The following is a 15838-nucleotide window of genomic DNA, read 5'->3' on the forward strand; positions in this document are numbered from 1 at the left end:
AATGTGGTCTCCTCTACATTGGAGAGACCAAACGTAAACTGGGCAACCGCTTTGCAGAACACCTGCAGTCTGTCCGCAAGAAAGACCCAAACCTCCCTGTCGCTTGCCATTTTAACACTCCACCCTGCTCTCTTGCCCACATGTCTGTCCTTGGCTTGCTGCATTGTTCCAGTGAAGCCCAACGCAAACTGGAGGAACAGCACCTCATCTTCTGACTAGGCACTTTACAGCCTTCCGGACTGAATATTGAATTCAACAACTTTAGATCTTGAACTCCCTCCTCCATCCCCACCCCCTTTCCGTTTCTTCCCCCTCCCTTTTGTTTTTTCCAATAATTTATATAGATTTTTCTTTTCCCACCTATTTCCATTATTTCTAAATCTATACCTTTAATGCCTTGTCAGTCTTTCCACCCCACCCCCACTAGAGCTGTACCTTGAGTGTCCTGCCATCCATTCTTAATTAGCACATTCGTTTAGATAATATCACCACCTTCAACACCTCTTTGTTCCTCTGTCTGTGACATCTTTTGATTATCTGCTCCCATCACTGCTTGCTTGTCCCTACAACCAACTTCTCCCCCCCCCCCCACCTTAAACCATCTTATATTTCACCCCTCTCCTAATATTACTCAGTTCTGCTGAAGGGTCATGAGGACTCGAAACATCAACTCTTTTCTTCTCCGCCGATGCTGCCAGACCTGCTGAGTTTTTCCAGGTAATTCTGTTTTTGTTTTGGATTTCCAGCATCCGCAGTAGTTTTTTGTTTTTATGGCTGTAATCTGGTGTTTATGCTCTTCCCTAGGCTCCTCCCATCATACTTTTCTAAACCTCTTAGAATATCGTGCTATTCCTTTCCCCCTCATTTAGCTCCCCCTTAAGCGCATCTTGATTCTGTGACTCTATTTGCCTCAACCACTCCACAACATAAAGACATTTCTGCTGAATTCCTATTTATTAGTGACTATCTTATATTAATGGGCTGTAGTTTTGGATTTGCCCATGAGTGGAAACATCATCTTCAACTTCTTATAAATGAAGCCTTTAAAGCGTTGGATTGGTTCCAGTGGGCAGTCAGCCAGTAACAAGAGATGAAAATTTAAGATGATCACAAGAATTACGTTGAAGCCAGAAAAAATAATTATTTACACCAAGGTGATTGGAATGTGTAATTCTCAGTTGTAAAACCATCATTGAAGTAGAGTCCATAATTTTTTTCAGAAGGGAATTAGACAGCTGCTTGAAAAACGTAGCCTTAAGATGTTTCGTGAGCGAGCAGAAGTGTGAGTTTGCATAAAATGGCTTGTGTGGAGAAAAGCACTATGGCAGACTTGATGAGCTGAATGGCTTCTATTTCAAGCAATTCCCTTTTAAAGCAAGATATGGTTCTACTTTCCAGCTAGTCCACACTGCTTAGTATCAGTGCCGGTGACCTACATACTAATATGATCACAGTGTTTACCACTAGCTGTTGAAACCCAAGTTATATATTTATCAAACATCTTTATCGTTAGTACACTGGGTTTTAGGGATAGAGTTTCACAGTTGGTGCCCCCTTTTTAAAAAAAAAATAACCAGTTTTAAAAAAAAGATTAGAGTCAATCACAACAAACCTTTTTTCCCCTGCCTTTTCTTTATTTTAAACAATGAGCACTGATGGTATAAGGAGGATGGTGTGAAGGAGTTGATGATCCCTGATTGCATGAATAGACGGAATTATCTTCTGCACAACTCGTACTGAAGCGTAAAGGGCCAACAGCAATACCTGTTTTAATTCAGCCTCTCTCACTTGTAATCAATGAATCCTCCAAACTTTGTTGTTTGAATATTTTTTATTCATTCATGGGATGTGGGCGTCGCTGGCTAGGCCAGCATTTATTGCCCATCCCAAATTGTCCTTGTTCAGAGGGCATTTAAGAGTCAACCGCATTGCTGTGGGTCTGGAGTCACATGTAGGCCAGACCAGGTAAGCACAGCAGATTTCCTTCCCAAAAGGATTAGTGAACCAGCTGGGTTTTTACAACATTTGGCAATGGTTTCATGGTCGTCATCAGACTTTTAATTCCAGATTTTTATTGAATTCAAATTCCACCGCAGGATTACCCTGGGTCTCTGGATTACTAATCCAGCAACAATACCACTATGCCTGTTTTATAAATTGTAATTTATTGACAGAATAGAAATGGTCTTTAGGAAATGTAATCTCCACCCACCCTGGGGGCTATAAATCACACTAGAGGCTAATAAGTACTAAAGATTATCACATTAGTTTGAAATTTCACTAGGACTGCATTTATTTTAAATTAGCTAATGCTCCGCTTAAAAAAACAAGAAAGTTCAGACAAATGCATTGATCTGTTATCCCACAGCATAATTTCAGGACTCGCATATATCTAAGCCGGGGGTAAACCTGTTCAGAATTTCTGCTGGATATTCAATCAACATCTTTTTAAAGAGAGCCTTTTAAAACAAAAAGAGAGAAGAGGACAATGATTACAAAAAGAACAAAAGCTGCCACTGAAAATGATGTTAGAAAATCAGAATATAGAACAGAAGTTGCACAAGGACATGCCTGGCCTTTTACGAGTTTTTTCCACACTTCCTAATTAACCACTGCAGATAGGCAATCAGAGTACATGGAGCAAACTCATCCAATACCAAGAGGAAGTTGCATATGCTTTGTTTAGGTTAATTTGGATATTGCTGTTTACCTTTGGCACAACATTACATGCAGCAGCCAAAGGGTTGAATTCTGCATAGAATGGGGATCTTGCAAAAAGGCTTCACTTGCTGATTTCCGAATTCTTGTTTGTTTGTTTCACATACAAAGATTGGGCCCTGGAAAATGTACCATAGCATATTTTATATTTCATACTCTTGGTGGTTCCAATTATTTGTGGGGTCCAGAGCTTGAGCACTCGACCTCGATTTATTGATTAGCTAGCAGACCTGCTCCCAGGCCCTTGCCAATTCTGTCTGGAACAGGGAGGTGCACAGAGATAGCCTGCAATATCTCCACACTAATTTTTCTTTCCCTGCTGTATTGAGGGGAAGCACTTTGTCATTCAGTTGTTCTCCAATTACCCAGCTCAGCTGAGAAACTGACTGGCCTTGACCCGAATTCCTATCACTTCACATCACAGCATTATGAACTCTGTAACATCAATTGTCTCCTTCTGCTTAGCTGAGTAACAAGGTTATCAAGGCATAATCCTACATTTGAATTATTCGTATTATTCAGTTTTGTTATTGGCAATAAAAATGATGGGTAAAACATGAATACAGTTCACCAAAAGTTGTGACACTAATACTGTGAGATATACCAAGTAAAAATCTTGCTAGGTTTAGTATAGGAGGCTTTACCATCTCATCTTACTGATTCCAAAAATATTAACTGACAGATATTCAAATATATAGGAAGCTTGCACAAAAATAACCTGTGTCATTAAGTTCCCTCCTAAATTGTGACCATGACACAATCATATGAGCTGATCACCTGTAAGTTTCTCTAACCTATAAATTTGTGTTCTGAGGTTGAGAGGAAGCTCAACACAGCAACAGCTTATTTATATAGCCCTTTTAATGCAATGAAATGTCCCAAGGCATTTCACAGGAGAATTATAAAACAAAGTATGACATATAGCCCCATAAGGAGATATTAGGTCAGATGGCCATAAGCTTTGCAAAGAGGTAAGTTTTAAGGAGTGTCTTAAAGGAGGAAAGGTGGAGAGGTGTAGGAAGGGCTTGAGGCCTAGGCAACTGAAGGTACAGTCACCAATGGTTGAATGATCAAAATCGAGGATGCACAAGAGGCCAGAATTTGAGGAGCGTAGATATCTCGGAGGGCTGTGGGGCTGGAGACAATGACAGCCGTAGGGAAGGGTAAGGCCATGGAGGGAGTCGAAAACAAGGATGAGAATTTGAAAATCAAGACATTGCTTGACCAGGAGTCAAAGTCGATCAGCGAACACAGGGGTGATAGGGGAATGGAATCTGGTTAGAATATGACACAGGGAATTGAAGTACTGCAAGGTAAAAAAATGACAACAGCTGCAAGACTAGAGTCTGAACCCAGCAATCTCTGATGGGATAAAAGCCTCCCCTCTGTGCTGGTTTACGTGAGTTTGGCCACTTTAATCCAGCAGGGAAACTCACTTGAAGGGAGCCGCAGGTCAAAGACATGTCTGCAACATCATAGTCCAAATTCTTTGACTTGCCCTCCTTTTGACAAGCAGAATCACTGAATTTATCATCAATTTGACAATTTAACCCAGAGGTACCATAAAGATGGCTCGTGTGAGAAATGAAGAATTCCTGGTAGTGTGTACTGCTCTGAATCTGGGATTAAGGTTTGTAGTTGGAGAGCAGAGCAGCTTTGCAGTGCATCTGCTCGCCTTTCCCTGCCTATGTTCCGGAGGTGAAAGGTATTTCATTCTGCAAGACTGGCATTCGGATCTTAATGGCTCAAAAATTCACAAAGGTCATTGTGCTTTTATATGCTTGCCATTCTGGTCATCCAGTGATTATAAACTGAATTATTGGAGAAGGACATTCTCATTTCAAATATTAGTTCTGCTTTTGATTGTTGAACAAATATGGGAAGATTTTATTTTTTCATGAGTAGCTGTTTGTTCCCTCTACCCCACCCTAAAATTCTTTGCAATGGTTAAGCTCAACTCCTTTGTAACTGTTGCTGTTCCTTTTGTGATGCAGGTAATTCCCAGTGATCCCTACTGGGTTCCCACAACAGAAGAAGAGTACTTGCATTTCGGAGAGAAGGCCGATACTGTAAACCAGGCACACAAGTACATGAATACCGTGCGCAAACGGAAAGGGCTGTATGTGGAAGAGAAGATTGTTGAGCATGCTGAGAAGCAGAGAACGCTCAGCAAAAATAAATAATTGCTTCAGAATACAAACTTTTTCAAGAGTGTTTACTCGTGTGTTGAGAATGGTTAGAAAGTTGAAGATGAAATCAAAAACGTGCACTATTGAGAGTTGGCTAGAAATGTTAATTTGTTACCTTAATATTATCTTCAAACTCAAATCAAACCTTCTCCGTTCTAATTCCTTGTACGTGTTGAGTACAACATACCATCAGCCAAAGTTAAAGACTGACTAAAACATGATATTTACGTGATAGACTATTTAATGAATGAAAACGTGCCACAGTTACTTGAAACTGAAATTGCTGTGGCAAAGGAACTCAGGCATTTGTGCGGTACCCTCTGCAGTTTATAGATGTTTGCATTGACATTGATTTGGTCTGTTTTGAATTACTTCTAACGAGCCTAAGAGCTTCAAGTGAAAAAGTCGCCCCTAATTCTGATTCAATCAAGATGGAGATTTTAAGAATGTTTCACTTACTAAATTCTCCCTGTGGTCCAGGCTTACCAAGTTAAAATTAAGACTAATTAATGCATATTTCAAAATAACGTTACGGGAAGAATTGGAACAGGTGGTTCTACTACACTGTACTAATATAAGTTTATACATTGGAGGTGTCAGCAAAGGTTACACTGTGATGATGCTGTTGAGCACAGCAGTGTGTTGCTCTGATTGCTACGACAGATTCAGTAATTTATAAGAAGATTTTAACCCCATTGAGGCTTTATGGGTGGTTCCACCTGCTGTAAACATTGTAATCTCATTAATGTGTTAATTTTTAATTCTTACTAGTGCCATCACTGATTTAGCTCAAAGTGAATGGAGGGAAAATGAAAAGTAACCTTGAAAGAAATTAATTATTATATCTATATACTTTCCCCAGCTTTGGATGTATTCAGTTCAAATCTAGAATTCTTTGCTTGCATTTATCTGCCTTAACCCAAAGCACATGATGACAGTTGAAAGCAATAATCTTTTACGAGGGTCCAGATTGGTTTAGGATTCCACTTCCTTTGTTTAACATCACATGGCAGTTGTACAGTCTACTGCTGATAATGAGCAATCTTACACAAAAACAATTTGAATTATCCAAATTGAGCTGGGCAAATAACACAGCCAAGTGGGAATGCAGTGCTAAAAATTGAGTTGTCAATTATTTGAATTAAAAGTAGACTGAGATTGCCTCAATACAAAAGCAAATTACTGCGTATTCTGGAAATCTAAAAACAGAAAATACTGGAAACATTCAGCAGCTCTAGTTCACAGCATCGGTAGAGAAAGAAACAGAGTTAACATTTTAGGTTGATGGCTTTTTATCAGGACTGACCCGAAACCCTGGCTCTATTTCTATCTCCACAGATGCTCCCAGGTCTTCTGTACATTTCCAGCATTTTCAGTCATGATCTCAAGCCTGGTATCCCTTAACATTAACATTATGTAACATTAGCTCTGATCAATAATTTATGATGCAGAAAACTGATTCAGTTCCCCCTGTATTGTGAAATCTGATTAAACATTGATTCTCTAATGTGAAATGTGCTTAAGGTCACATTTTTAAGGCCATGTTGTGCAAAGGGGCTTTTGCATGTCTCTCCATCAATAATTGGGCAAGAGGCAACCTGTTTAACAGCTGTGTATCCAAATGTCTGCCAACTTGATTCAGGTTTCTTGCCTTGTTGGCAGTTGGTGGGTCTTCAACTTGGGGAGGAGGAGGTGAAAATCAACGGAAAAACAATATTGATGCATTTTTTAAAAATCCAAATACATTTGGGGCAGAATTTTTAGATCGGTGTGTGGGCATGCGCCCGACCCGCTGGAGCATAAAATAGCGCGTGATGATGTCGGGCGAGCGTCCCAATGTCATCCCGTGCTCGCACAATATTTCGGTCGGCGCACAAGTCTGAAGCGTGCCCTCCGACAATTAAGAAGGCAATTAAGCCCGTTAAAGTTCCAGTTGTCCCCGATTTTTCGTGGTCCATCCACCTTACGGTTGGCGGACAGGCGAGTCTGCCAGGTGAACTTTGCACTTTTGATGAAACCTCATCCAAGGACGGGATGAGGTTTCCGTTCTTAAATTAAAAAAAATAAAAACGCATGGGCAGAATTTTCACCATGACACTATGTTCAGGTGACTGATTCCAATGCGTGGGCATTTTTTTCGGAATTTTGAAATCTTTATTTATTATGGTTTTAGATTCTTCAGCTCCCTGAGGCAGCTCTCTGCCTTCAGGGAGCTTTCGTTCGGCGCTTCCCTGCATCCGCCCTCACGTCAGCGTCCGCCCCCACCCCGGCAGCGCTGAGCTTTTCAGCACGCGTCAGGGGCCGATTGCACGAGGCTGTCCCTTCCCCAGCCACTCCTGGGCCCACCGATAGCGCCCACACGCCAACCTAAAAATCCTGCCCTTGGAAATCAAAAGAAGCTAATTGGCCGTGAATGAGGAGTTAAACAGAGTGACTTAGCTTATCTTTTGTGAAATGCTGCATTAATAAAGAAGTTATATTTTGTATCAATCTCAATGTATCAAAATATCTTCTAAAAATCTTACATCCGTATATGTTTCCTGTCTACAAAACCTTACTTCCTGTTACCACATTTTTGCCTCACGTTTTGCATTATAAATTCCTATGTCTACATTATAATGGAAATTGTGTGAACTCAACATTAGAAGACACATTATTATTCTAAATTATTAACACTTCACAAAATAGAAGCACTTTTTACTGGAGATTTTTCTAGCAAAAAACAGCTGCTAATTTTTCATGTGATTTATGACTTTATATCATTCAAAATAGCAATAGTTTCATCTTTTCACAGATCAGTTTGCAGTTATAACACAGTATATTCTGGGCAGATTTCAGTGAAAATGCTGATTATATCTAAACAGCTGCAACAACATTCAAAAAGCTTGACACTATCCAGGACAGAGCAGCCTGCTTTATCAGCACCCCAACCACTGACATAAACATCCATTTTCTGCAACATTAGCGCACTATAGCTGTAGCATGTCCTATCCACAGGATGCACTGCAGAAACCCACCAAGGTTTCACAGTGGCACCATTACTGTGACCTCCACCATTCAGAAGTACCAGCAGTGGGGGCACATGAAAGCACATCTGCCTGCAAGTCACACGCCATCCTCACTTGGATGTTTGTCGTCATTCCTGCATTATTGCTGAGTCAAAACCCTGTAAGTAACAACCGAGCAATGGAAGTGCCTTCACTATACAGACTACTGCAGTAGAAGACCATCATCTCAAGGACGATAAGGAATGGGAAATAAATGCTGTCCTTGGCAGCATAGTTCACAGCCAAGGAATTACTTTTTTGAATACACTGAAAAATTGAATGTTAAAATTAATTAAGCAGCACTGAATAGGACTGGACATGTGGCAAAATACAGAAATAAAGCTGAAAATAATAGTTATGTTTATAGAATATAGTAAAGCTGAAAGCATGAAGGTGGCCACTGTGCATGCACAAACTTTGCATGGTATTAAGACAAATATTGCAAAGAATTTACAGCACAGAGACAGACCATTTGGCCAAACTGGTCCATGCCAGTGTTTATGCTCCACACCAACATCCTTCCACCATACTTCATCTAATCCTTTTAACATAATCTTCTATTCATTTCTTTATCATGTACCTACCTAGCTTCTCTTAAATTATCAAAGCTATTCACCCCAACTACCCCTTGTGGCAGCACATTCTAACTTCCCTGGGCAAAGAAATTAAGAAGTGAAAATTTTATTTAAAACTTTATCTCTTGCATAAGCTTTAATCGTAAATGCATTCAGCAGGATTTGGTATACTGCGTATCAGATTGGTAATTGGTACACTTGTGATGACATACGGGCTGAAACTTAGATATCAACTGATACTGGATTCTGTCATACTGTATCTTAGATCGGGTTGTGCACTAATCTGTAATCGTACTGATTTAATACGCAGAGAGGAATGCTAATTACAGCATCAGCATCTTTTCGTTAATGTGCTTGTTCAATTTGTATCTATAAGGAACATCTAAAATGACTGCTAAAGTGCATATTTACACACATTCTTCAGCACGTCATTACATATTTATTTTACTGGCCATGAGAATTATTCTTGGCTGGTTGCAATCCTGGTCTTGCACCCAGTATCCTTTGGGGCATCAATTGACAGCCAGATTAAGATTGTACCCTTTTTTTAAAAAAAAGTCAACATTAACTGTGTTTGAGGGGCTGTCGAGCTGAGCCTCAAGGTAGATGTGAGCCAATCTGTTCTGGAACTTAGCTGACAGCTTAAATATGGACTGAAATTAAATGTACTTGAGGGTGATTTTATTTCAAGTAACAGGGGCAGTTACTCAGGCCTCAAAAGCAGTCCTATATTGGAAGTTTATCTGTTGGCCAATAAGCCTTGGAAGAAAGGCAATGGAAGGTCACCAACCTGAAACATTAACTACTCTCTCCACGGATGCCGCCTGACCTGCTGAATCTTTCCAGAATTTTCTGTTTTCGTTATAGCTGGCTATTCGCTGCCTGACAAGTCAAGTGGACGGAAGGCACTAGAAACTCCTGCAAAGTATAGCCAGTACCACAACTCATGAGAATATGTGTGACTTCAATGGAACCATCCTCTAGTCAGAGATGCAGATGTCATCAGCAATCCTTTGACTTCCTTAGGCTCCAAACCCTGGATAGATGAGTCAGCATTTTCAAGCCCCATCTCCATGAAACGCCTTCCAGCAGCTGTAATGCTAAGCCTCATTGAGTTTCCTCATCAGCTGTATGACAGGCAACTATCTGCCTTTGGCATGGTGGGTCAGCAGAGGCTCGTACACTAATACTTTCAGTGAAAGGACAATCCCTGTGCACATGAAATCATCTTTTTAAAAATTGTAGCTCAATGTTGAACTGATTTGAATTTGGAACTTGCATGATTACCTGTTTTACAGTCAAGTGTTATGTAGCCCGTTAACCAGTGGATTGTCAAACATGATACTTGGCATTAATTCCCACAGCAGGTGTTAAATAAAAGAAAAATGGCCAGAAAAGGTGTTTTGCTATAATTTGAAGGATATCTTGTCCTCTTCATTCCACCAGCTGAGTATGGATGATTGACGTTTTCTCATTGTGTCCCGAGGCTGATGTAACTGAAGTTGAGTTCTTGAAGACTTCGACAGAAAGGCTGTGATTCAGGGAACTGAAATATAAGCCTTGCTCAGATAGCTCAGCATTATTTATGGAATTGCTGAGTGCTGTCTTCAGCTGAGCTTCAGAGGAAATGATCATATTGCGGACCTTCTAAAACCCAAGTCAGGTGAGGTAAAGAATGTCAAACTGCTCAGAGCCACAACAATGAATGAGTTTCATTGTAACTCTTAGTGGAATATGTATTTCAGAGCTTACTGGGTTCAATTTCGATATTGAAAGAGAAATATCTGATTCTTCAGTTACTGAAGCCTAGTATCTGTCGAATGAGTGCAATAAACGGAGACCATGAAGTACTGTGCTGAGCTGTTGGAAGAAAGATCACTGGTTGCAGCAGATGCTGGTTTCAGACAAAGGCTGCCTGTTTTGTCTGTTGCTTTCTTCCCTCTTTGGAGCCAACCTTTGACCCTGATCTTAGCCTGCCTGCCTCCTGGCTCAATTTTGGGGAGTGCTATTAATCTCTGCTACAATGTTATTAGTTTTTGTAAATTATTAAATAGAGATGATAATTCATGAATTTAGGAAATTGTTGATGCTTTGCATCAAATGGTTCGATCTGATGGATTGTTACAGGGGCACTATTTTCTTCAACTTTGCGCCCACGGTCTCAATAGCTTTTTAAGATTGTTTTCTCTTCTTCAACCTCAGCCGCTGTAGTTTATTAAATACTTAAAGTCTAGTTTAAATGATAAAAGTACAATTTTAAAGCTCTGCTAAAATTATGTTGCTATTTACTTGTTATTGTTAATCATGCATCACCTCTGAAATATGCTGAAAATATATGGCTTCAGTCATGCTGTGTACAATAAATCATCTGAATGAAGCACTGGTGCTGATCTGACACTGGTCTACAACTGTAAAGAAAGACCTTACATTCATAGAGAACAGAATGTTATGTTCCCTGCCAGCAGGTTTATAGGCCTGAGGGAGGGTGGCCATAAAATTCTTTGTATGGCCTTCCCATTGAGCTCTCCCCCACCCCGACCTCGCCGCAATTTTACGGTGGGATGGGCAAGGCCAAGGCCAGCCTCCCCACCACCCTTGGCCAAATTGAGGCTCTTATGTAGCCAATTGATGACCACTTAAGGTCCATTTCCCACCCGGGGGGAGGAGTTCAGGGGCAGGGGGGAAGCCCAAAAAGTGACTCTGCTCAGGCCTAGAGCAGGATGAGAGGGGCACCTCCGTCAACAGCATCTTTTCGACATCAGGTACCCCTCCCCCTAAAACCACCCCCCTCCACAGTTTGGTCTGGACCCTGCAGGTGCTTCCTAATCTTGTAGCCTCTCCGCCAACACTCCCAACCCTCTCTGCCCACCACTGCCACCCCACGGGCCCCGTCTTCCGTCAACACCCTGAGACCTCCAAAGCTTGGGACCTTGGGCTCCTGGGACTTAGACTCTGGGGACTTGTTTCCTGTCCACATGCAGCGTTTGGCACTGCTGGGACTGGAGAGCTACTGGCCAATCAAGATTGGCCAGCAGCACTCTGAGGCGGGACCTCCTCCCGACTGAGGGGCGGAAGTCCCAACTCCAGCCAATTAACGCTCCTTGGAGTGTGAAATGGCTGCCGGGCTGCCAGTATCAGCAGCAATGTGTTCGCCACTGACTCCTCGATTGGCAGGAAGGGAAGCTCTGCCATTGAAAAAATCTGAGCCATAGTGTCTTTCATGACTTCAGGATGTCCCAAAATGCTTTACAGCCATTGAAGTTTTTTTTTATCACAGTATCTTTACAATGCAGAAGGAGGCCATTTGGCCTATTGAGTCTGCACTGGCTCTCTGAAAGAGCATTCCACCTAGTCCCACTCCCCTACCTTATTCCTGTAACCTTGCACATTCTCTATTTTCAGGTAGCAATCCAATTTCCTTTTGAATACCTCGATCGAACCTGCCTCCACCACCCTTTCAGGAAGTTTAGTCACTGTTGTAATGTAGGGAAGCAACAGCAGCCAGTTTGCACGGACAAAGGTCCCAAAATAGGCAATGTAACAATGACCAGGTAATCCCTTTTAGAGGGGGTCTTGTGGTGCAGTGGGCTAGTGCCCCTATCTCTGGGCCAAAAGCCCCTGGTTCAAGTCCCACTTCTAGACTTGATGGCCATGGAAGTTGCGTTCAGAATGTGGCCAAGCAGGTTGATTATCGGCCTGTAAATCCTTCCAACACGCCTGTTGGCAGGCAGTAAGAGCAGGAGAGTTTCTTGGTCAGCCATACTGCAGAAGGCAATGGCAAACCACTTTATCAAGCATATTCATGGACCAATCCATCTTAGGGCATGGTACCTAAAGGAGGAGGAATCTCTTTTAGTGATGTTGGTTCAGGGATCAATATTGACCAGGACACAAAAGTATAGTGTTTCACCAACTATAGAAGTGCATGGTGCACAGTGTATTGTGTAACACAGAGTGGTAGAGAATTAAGCATTGTGTGCAGTTTTAGGCATCCCATTATAGGCAGGATATAAAACAATGGAAAAGGCGCAGAATAGATTGGAGTTGGGAAGTTTACAAAATTACCTGATGAGCCATTGAACATGTTGGCACCTGGCCATCTTTCCCCTGGTACCATGTTTGAAACCCTCCAATCAGGTTTTCATCCCGGCCACAGCACTGAAATGGCCCTCATCAAAGCTATAAATCCTGTGCCGTGGTGACCATGGAAAACTGTCACTTCTCATCATTTTGACACACTTGACCACGCCACCCTCCTCTAATGCCTCTTGTCCATAGTCCAGCTGGGTGGGACTGACCTTGCCTGATTCCATTCCATTTTCCTTGAAATCACCTGCAACGGCTTCTTTTCTTGATTTCAAACAATTACCTCTGGAATCCACATATATCCTTTACTCCCTCCATGCTGTCCCTCAGTGACATCAGCTCAAAGCAAGACATCGTGTTCCACATGTCCACTGGCAATAGCCAACTCTACCCCACCAATACTTCTCTCCATCCCTCTACTGTCTCTGATTTGTCATATTCTTGTCCAACTTCAGATACTAGATGAGAAGGAATTTCCTGCAAATACTGGAAAGACTGAAGCCGTTGCCTTTGGTTACCACTGCCAATTCTGTTCTCTAGCTGTCGATTTCATTCCTCTCCTTGGCCGCTATTTGAAGCTGAACCAGACAGTTCACAATTTTGGCATCCTAATTGACCCTGAGGTAAGCGTCCACCACCATATTCTCTCTGTCACCAAGACTGCCTACTTCCACCTCTGTAACATTTCCCGCCTCTGCCCTTGCCCCGGTTAATAATCTGCTGATAACCTCAGCCATGCTTTTATTAATTCCAGACCTGACTTTTCCCGTGCTTTCCAGACTGGCCTCTTACCTTGCACCCTCCATGATGAGCTCAAACAAAACTCCGCAGCCTATCCATAACTCACACCAAGTCCTGTTCACCTATCTGCTCAATGACCTAAATTGGACCCTGATCTGACAGCGCCTTGATTTTAAAATCCTCGCCCTTGTTTTCAATTCCTTCCATGCCCATACCCCCCCTCCTATCCTCTTCCAGATCTTCCAGCTCTGGTCACTGAGCACCCCCGATTTTAATTGCACCACCATTTGCAGTTGTGCCTCAGCTGTTTTGGCCTAAGGTTTGAAATTCCGTTCCTAAGACCTGGGTTTTCGCTGAGTCAGGATGACTCAGGAGCCCTTTAAAAATGGCAGCTGAGACCTAATTCCAGGACTCCCAACCCCCATGCCAGGGATTTCCAATTTTTAACAGGGTCTTTAAAGGGTATAGGCTAGTTCAGGTCAAAAGCCTGTATCATGCCTGGCTCTCTGCTGTCAATTTCACAATGTTTCTTTACACAAGATTAAGAGGCTTCAAGTTCTTTCAGTTTCAACCATTGAAATTTTAGAGGGTCTAGATGATTGCCCTGAAGTAAAAAGGATTTTTTTTAAGAAAGCAGAATGTTATCCATGAATTACTTTTTACAAGCTTTTTTAACGCATCCTACTGTCACTATAGGGTTCATTGGTTCTATACAGCGTATAATGGGTGAAAGTGCCATAGCTTGGCATAGGGTTATAAGGGACCATAGGGGTTGTTAGGAAGATATACTTTGGCACGGGGGACATGAGGAGCCATAGTGGGTGGGTGGTGGCCTTACATTGGCATGGGGGACCATGGTGGCGGGGGGGGGGGTGTCCCACAGAATTGAGGTGGGCCTTTTAAGCGGCCCACTGCAGTACTCAACAGCCTCTGTGGCTGCCTCTGAATTTTTTCCCAAGTCGGCTGGCCCAACTGCAGCAACAACCTGCATCCCCCCATCCCCAACAGCAAAAACCCTGCATTTGCGGGCGCTTTCGCCTAAGGTGGGTGGACCAAGCCAGAAATTTTCCCAACTCTCGCGATTTCCCCTCAAGGATGGAGATCCAGGCCTAATTCTCTGCACCTCTCTACCTGTCTCTCCATTGAATGTTTCCCCTTGTTGGTGAAAGGGGAGGCAATGGTGTAGTGGTAATGTCACTGGGCTACTAATCCAGAGGTGCAGGCTAATGCTCTGGGGACATGAGTTCAAATCCCATCATGGCAGCTGGTGAAATTGAATGAAATCAGGGTCATGAGGACTCGAAATGTCAACTCTTTTCTTCTCCACCGATGCTGCCAGACCTGCTGAGTTTTTCCAGGTAATTCTGTTTTTGTTCAGGAATTTAAAGCTGATCTTAATAATAGTGTTCATGAAACCATTGTCAATCGTAAAAGTCCATCTGGTGCCCTAACAGCGGCACTGGAGTGGACAGGGAACAAGGACCCCATGGCTCCCAGCAAAGTAATCCGGCTCCCACCAGCACCAGATTCGCAAGTAAACTTGAGCTGCTCAAGGGCCAAGCACTAGGCATGGAATTGGTGAAGAACATTCACTCTGGCCTTCCTCTCCCTGAGCCAGAGTCTAATATCCTCCGGCTGTCACTGATCCAGGGCAATTATCTCTCGTACCAATACGGCGTTGATGGGACAGATGACTAGGGCTGGGGCTACTGGACGACGCAGACCCTCTCCTCCTGGATTATTTTGCAACAGACAAATATAAAGAACCATTGAGTGCCCACACTAAAAGAAGTGCAAGAGGCGCTGGTGGAAATGGAGGACAAGCCCCTGAATTTCATCAGCTCCAAGGCCTGGATTGGCTCCTTCGAGATCGCCCTGTGCATCAACAAGCTCTACGATGTACCATGCAAACTCGTCCACGTGTGACGTGAAAGGGAGCTCCTGCAGGAGGTGGAAGAGCTCTACTTGAGCTTTGACACATTGGGATCCCCACTCATGCTGGGTGGTGACAATGACAATGCTTCAAAGGGGATTTTGGGCATGTGCACGGGCTCAGAGAACCACTACCTCCTTGTCCGGGATCCCCATTATTCCGGGAAGCCCCTGGACAAGGAATATGATCAAAGGAAAGGATGGGTTGCCTGGAAGAGACTGGTTTTGTTTGACCAGGATCCATTCTATAACTTCTGCCTTCCTCAGTGGAAAGATGTGTAATTGTGCAACACACTGTAACTGTGAGCCTCCTGATGTATTTATTGAGCAACCGATGAAAAGTTGATGAAATGATGCTTCAATTAAACAAATCTTGGTAAAACAAAAATAAAAATCCATATCCTATAAAAGAATAATTTGAAAAATGGCAATGAATGGTCAATAATTTACAATAAATAGAAAAGTGAAAACTAAAGTGAGAAACATGCCTTTGTAAAGAATGTGGAATTCTACAAACTTTACAGGATGTAAATATGATAGGGAAAGAATA

The 15838-nt window shown here is 42.5% G+C and overlaps 1 protein-coding gene and 1 pseudogene across 2 annotated transcripts in view; both read left to right on the plus strand.

The window, feature by feature from the left end:
- The window catches only part of efl1 (elongation factor like GTPase 1), a 299163-nt gene extending 294245 nt beyond the window's left edge, over window positions 1–4918 (plus strand). For both annotated transcript variants that reach the window (XM_078530449.1, XM_078530450.1), the window contains one exon: window positions 4713–4918. In XM_078530449.1, coding sequence (XP_078386575.1) covers window positions 4713–4901 — 189 coding nt within the window. In that variant the 3' untranslated portion in view covers window positions 4902–4918. The remainder of the gene's footprint in view (window positions 1–4712) is intronic.
- Window positions 4919–14831: 9913 nt separating this feature from the next.
- LOC144668192 (ufm1-specific protease 1-like) lies at window positions 14832–15570 on the plus strand (annotated as a pseudogene).
- Window positions 15571–15838: the final 268 nt, after the last annotated feature.

The sequence above is a fragment of the Cetorhinus maximus genome, chromosome 26, assembly GCF_964194155.1.
Source record: "Cetorhinus maximus chromosome 26, sCetMax3.hap1.1, whole genome shotgun sequence".
Taxonomy (NCBI): domain Eukaryota; kingdom Metazoa; phylum Chordata; class Chondrichthyes; order Lamniformes; family Cetorhinidae; genus Cetorhinus; species Cetorhinus maximus.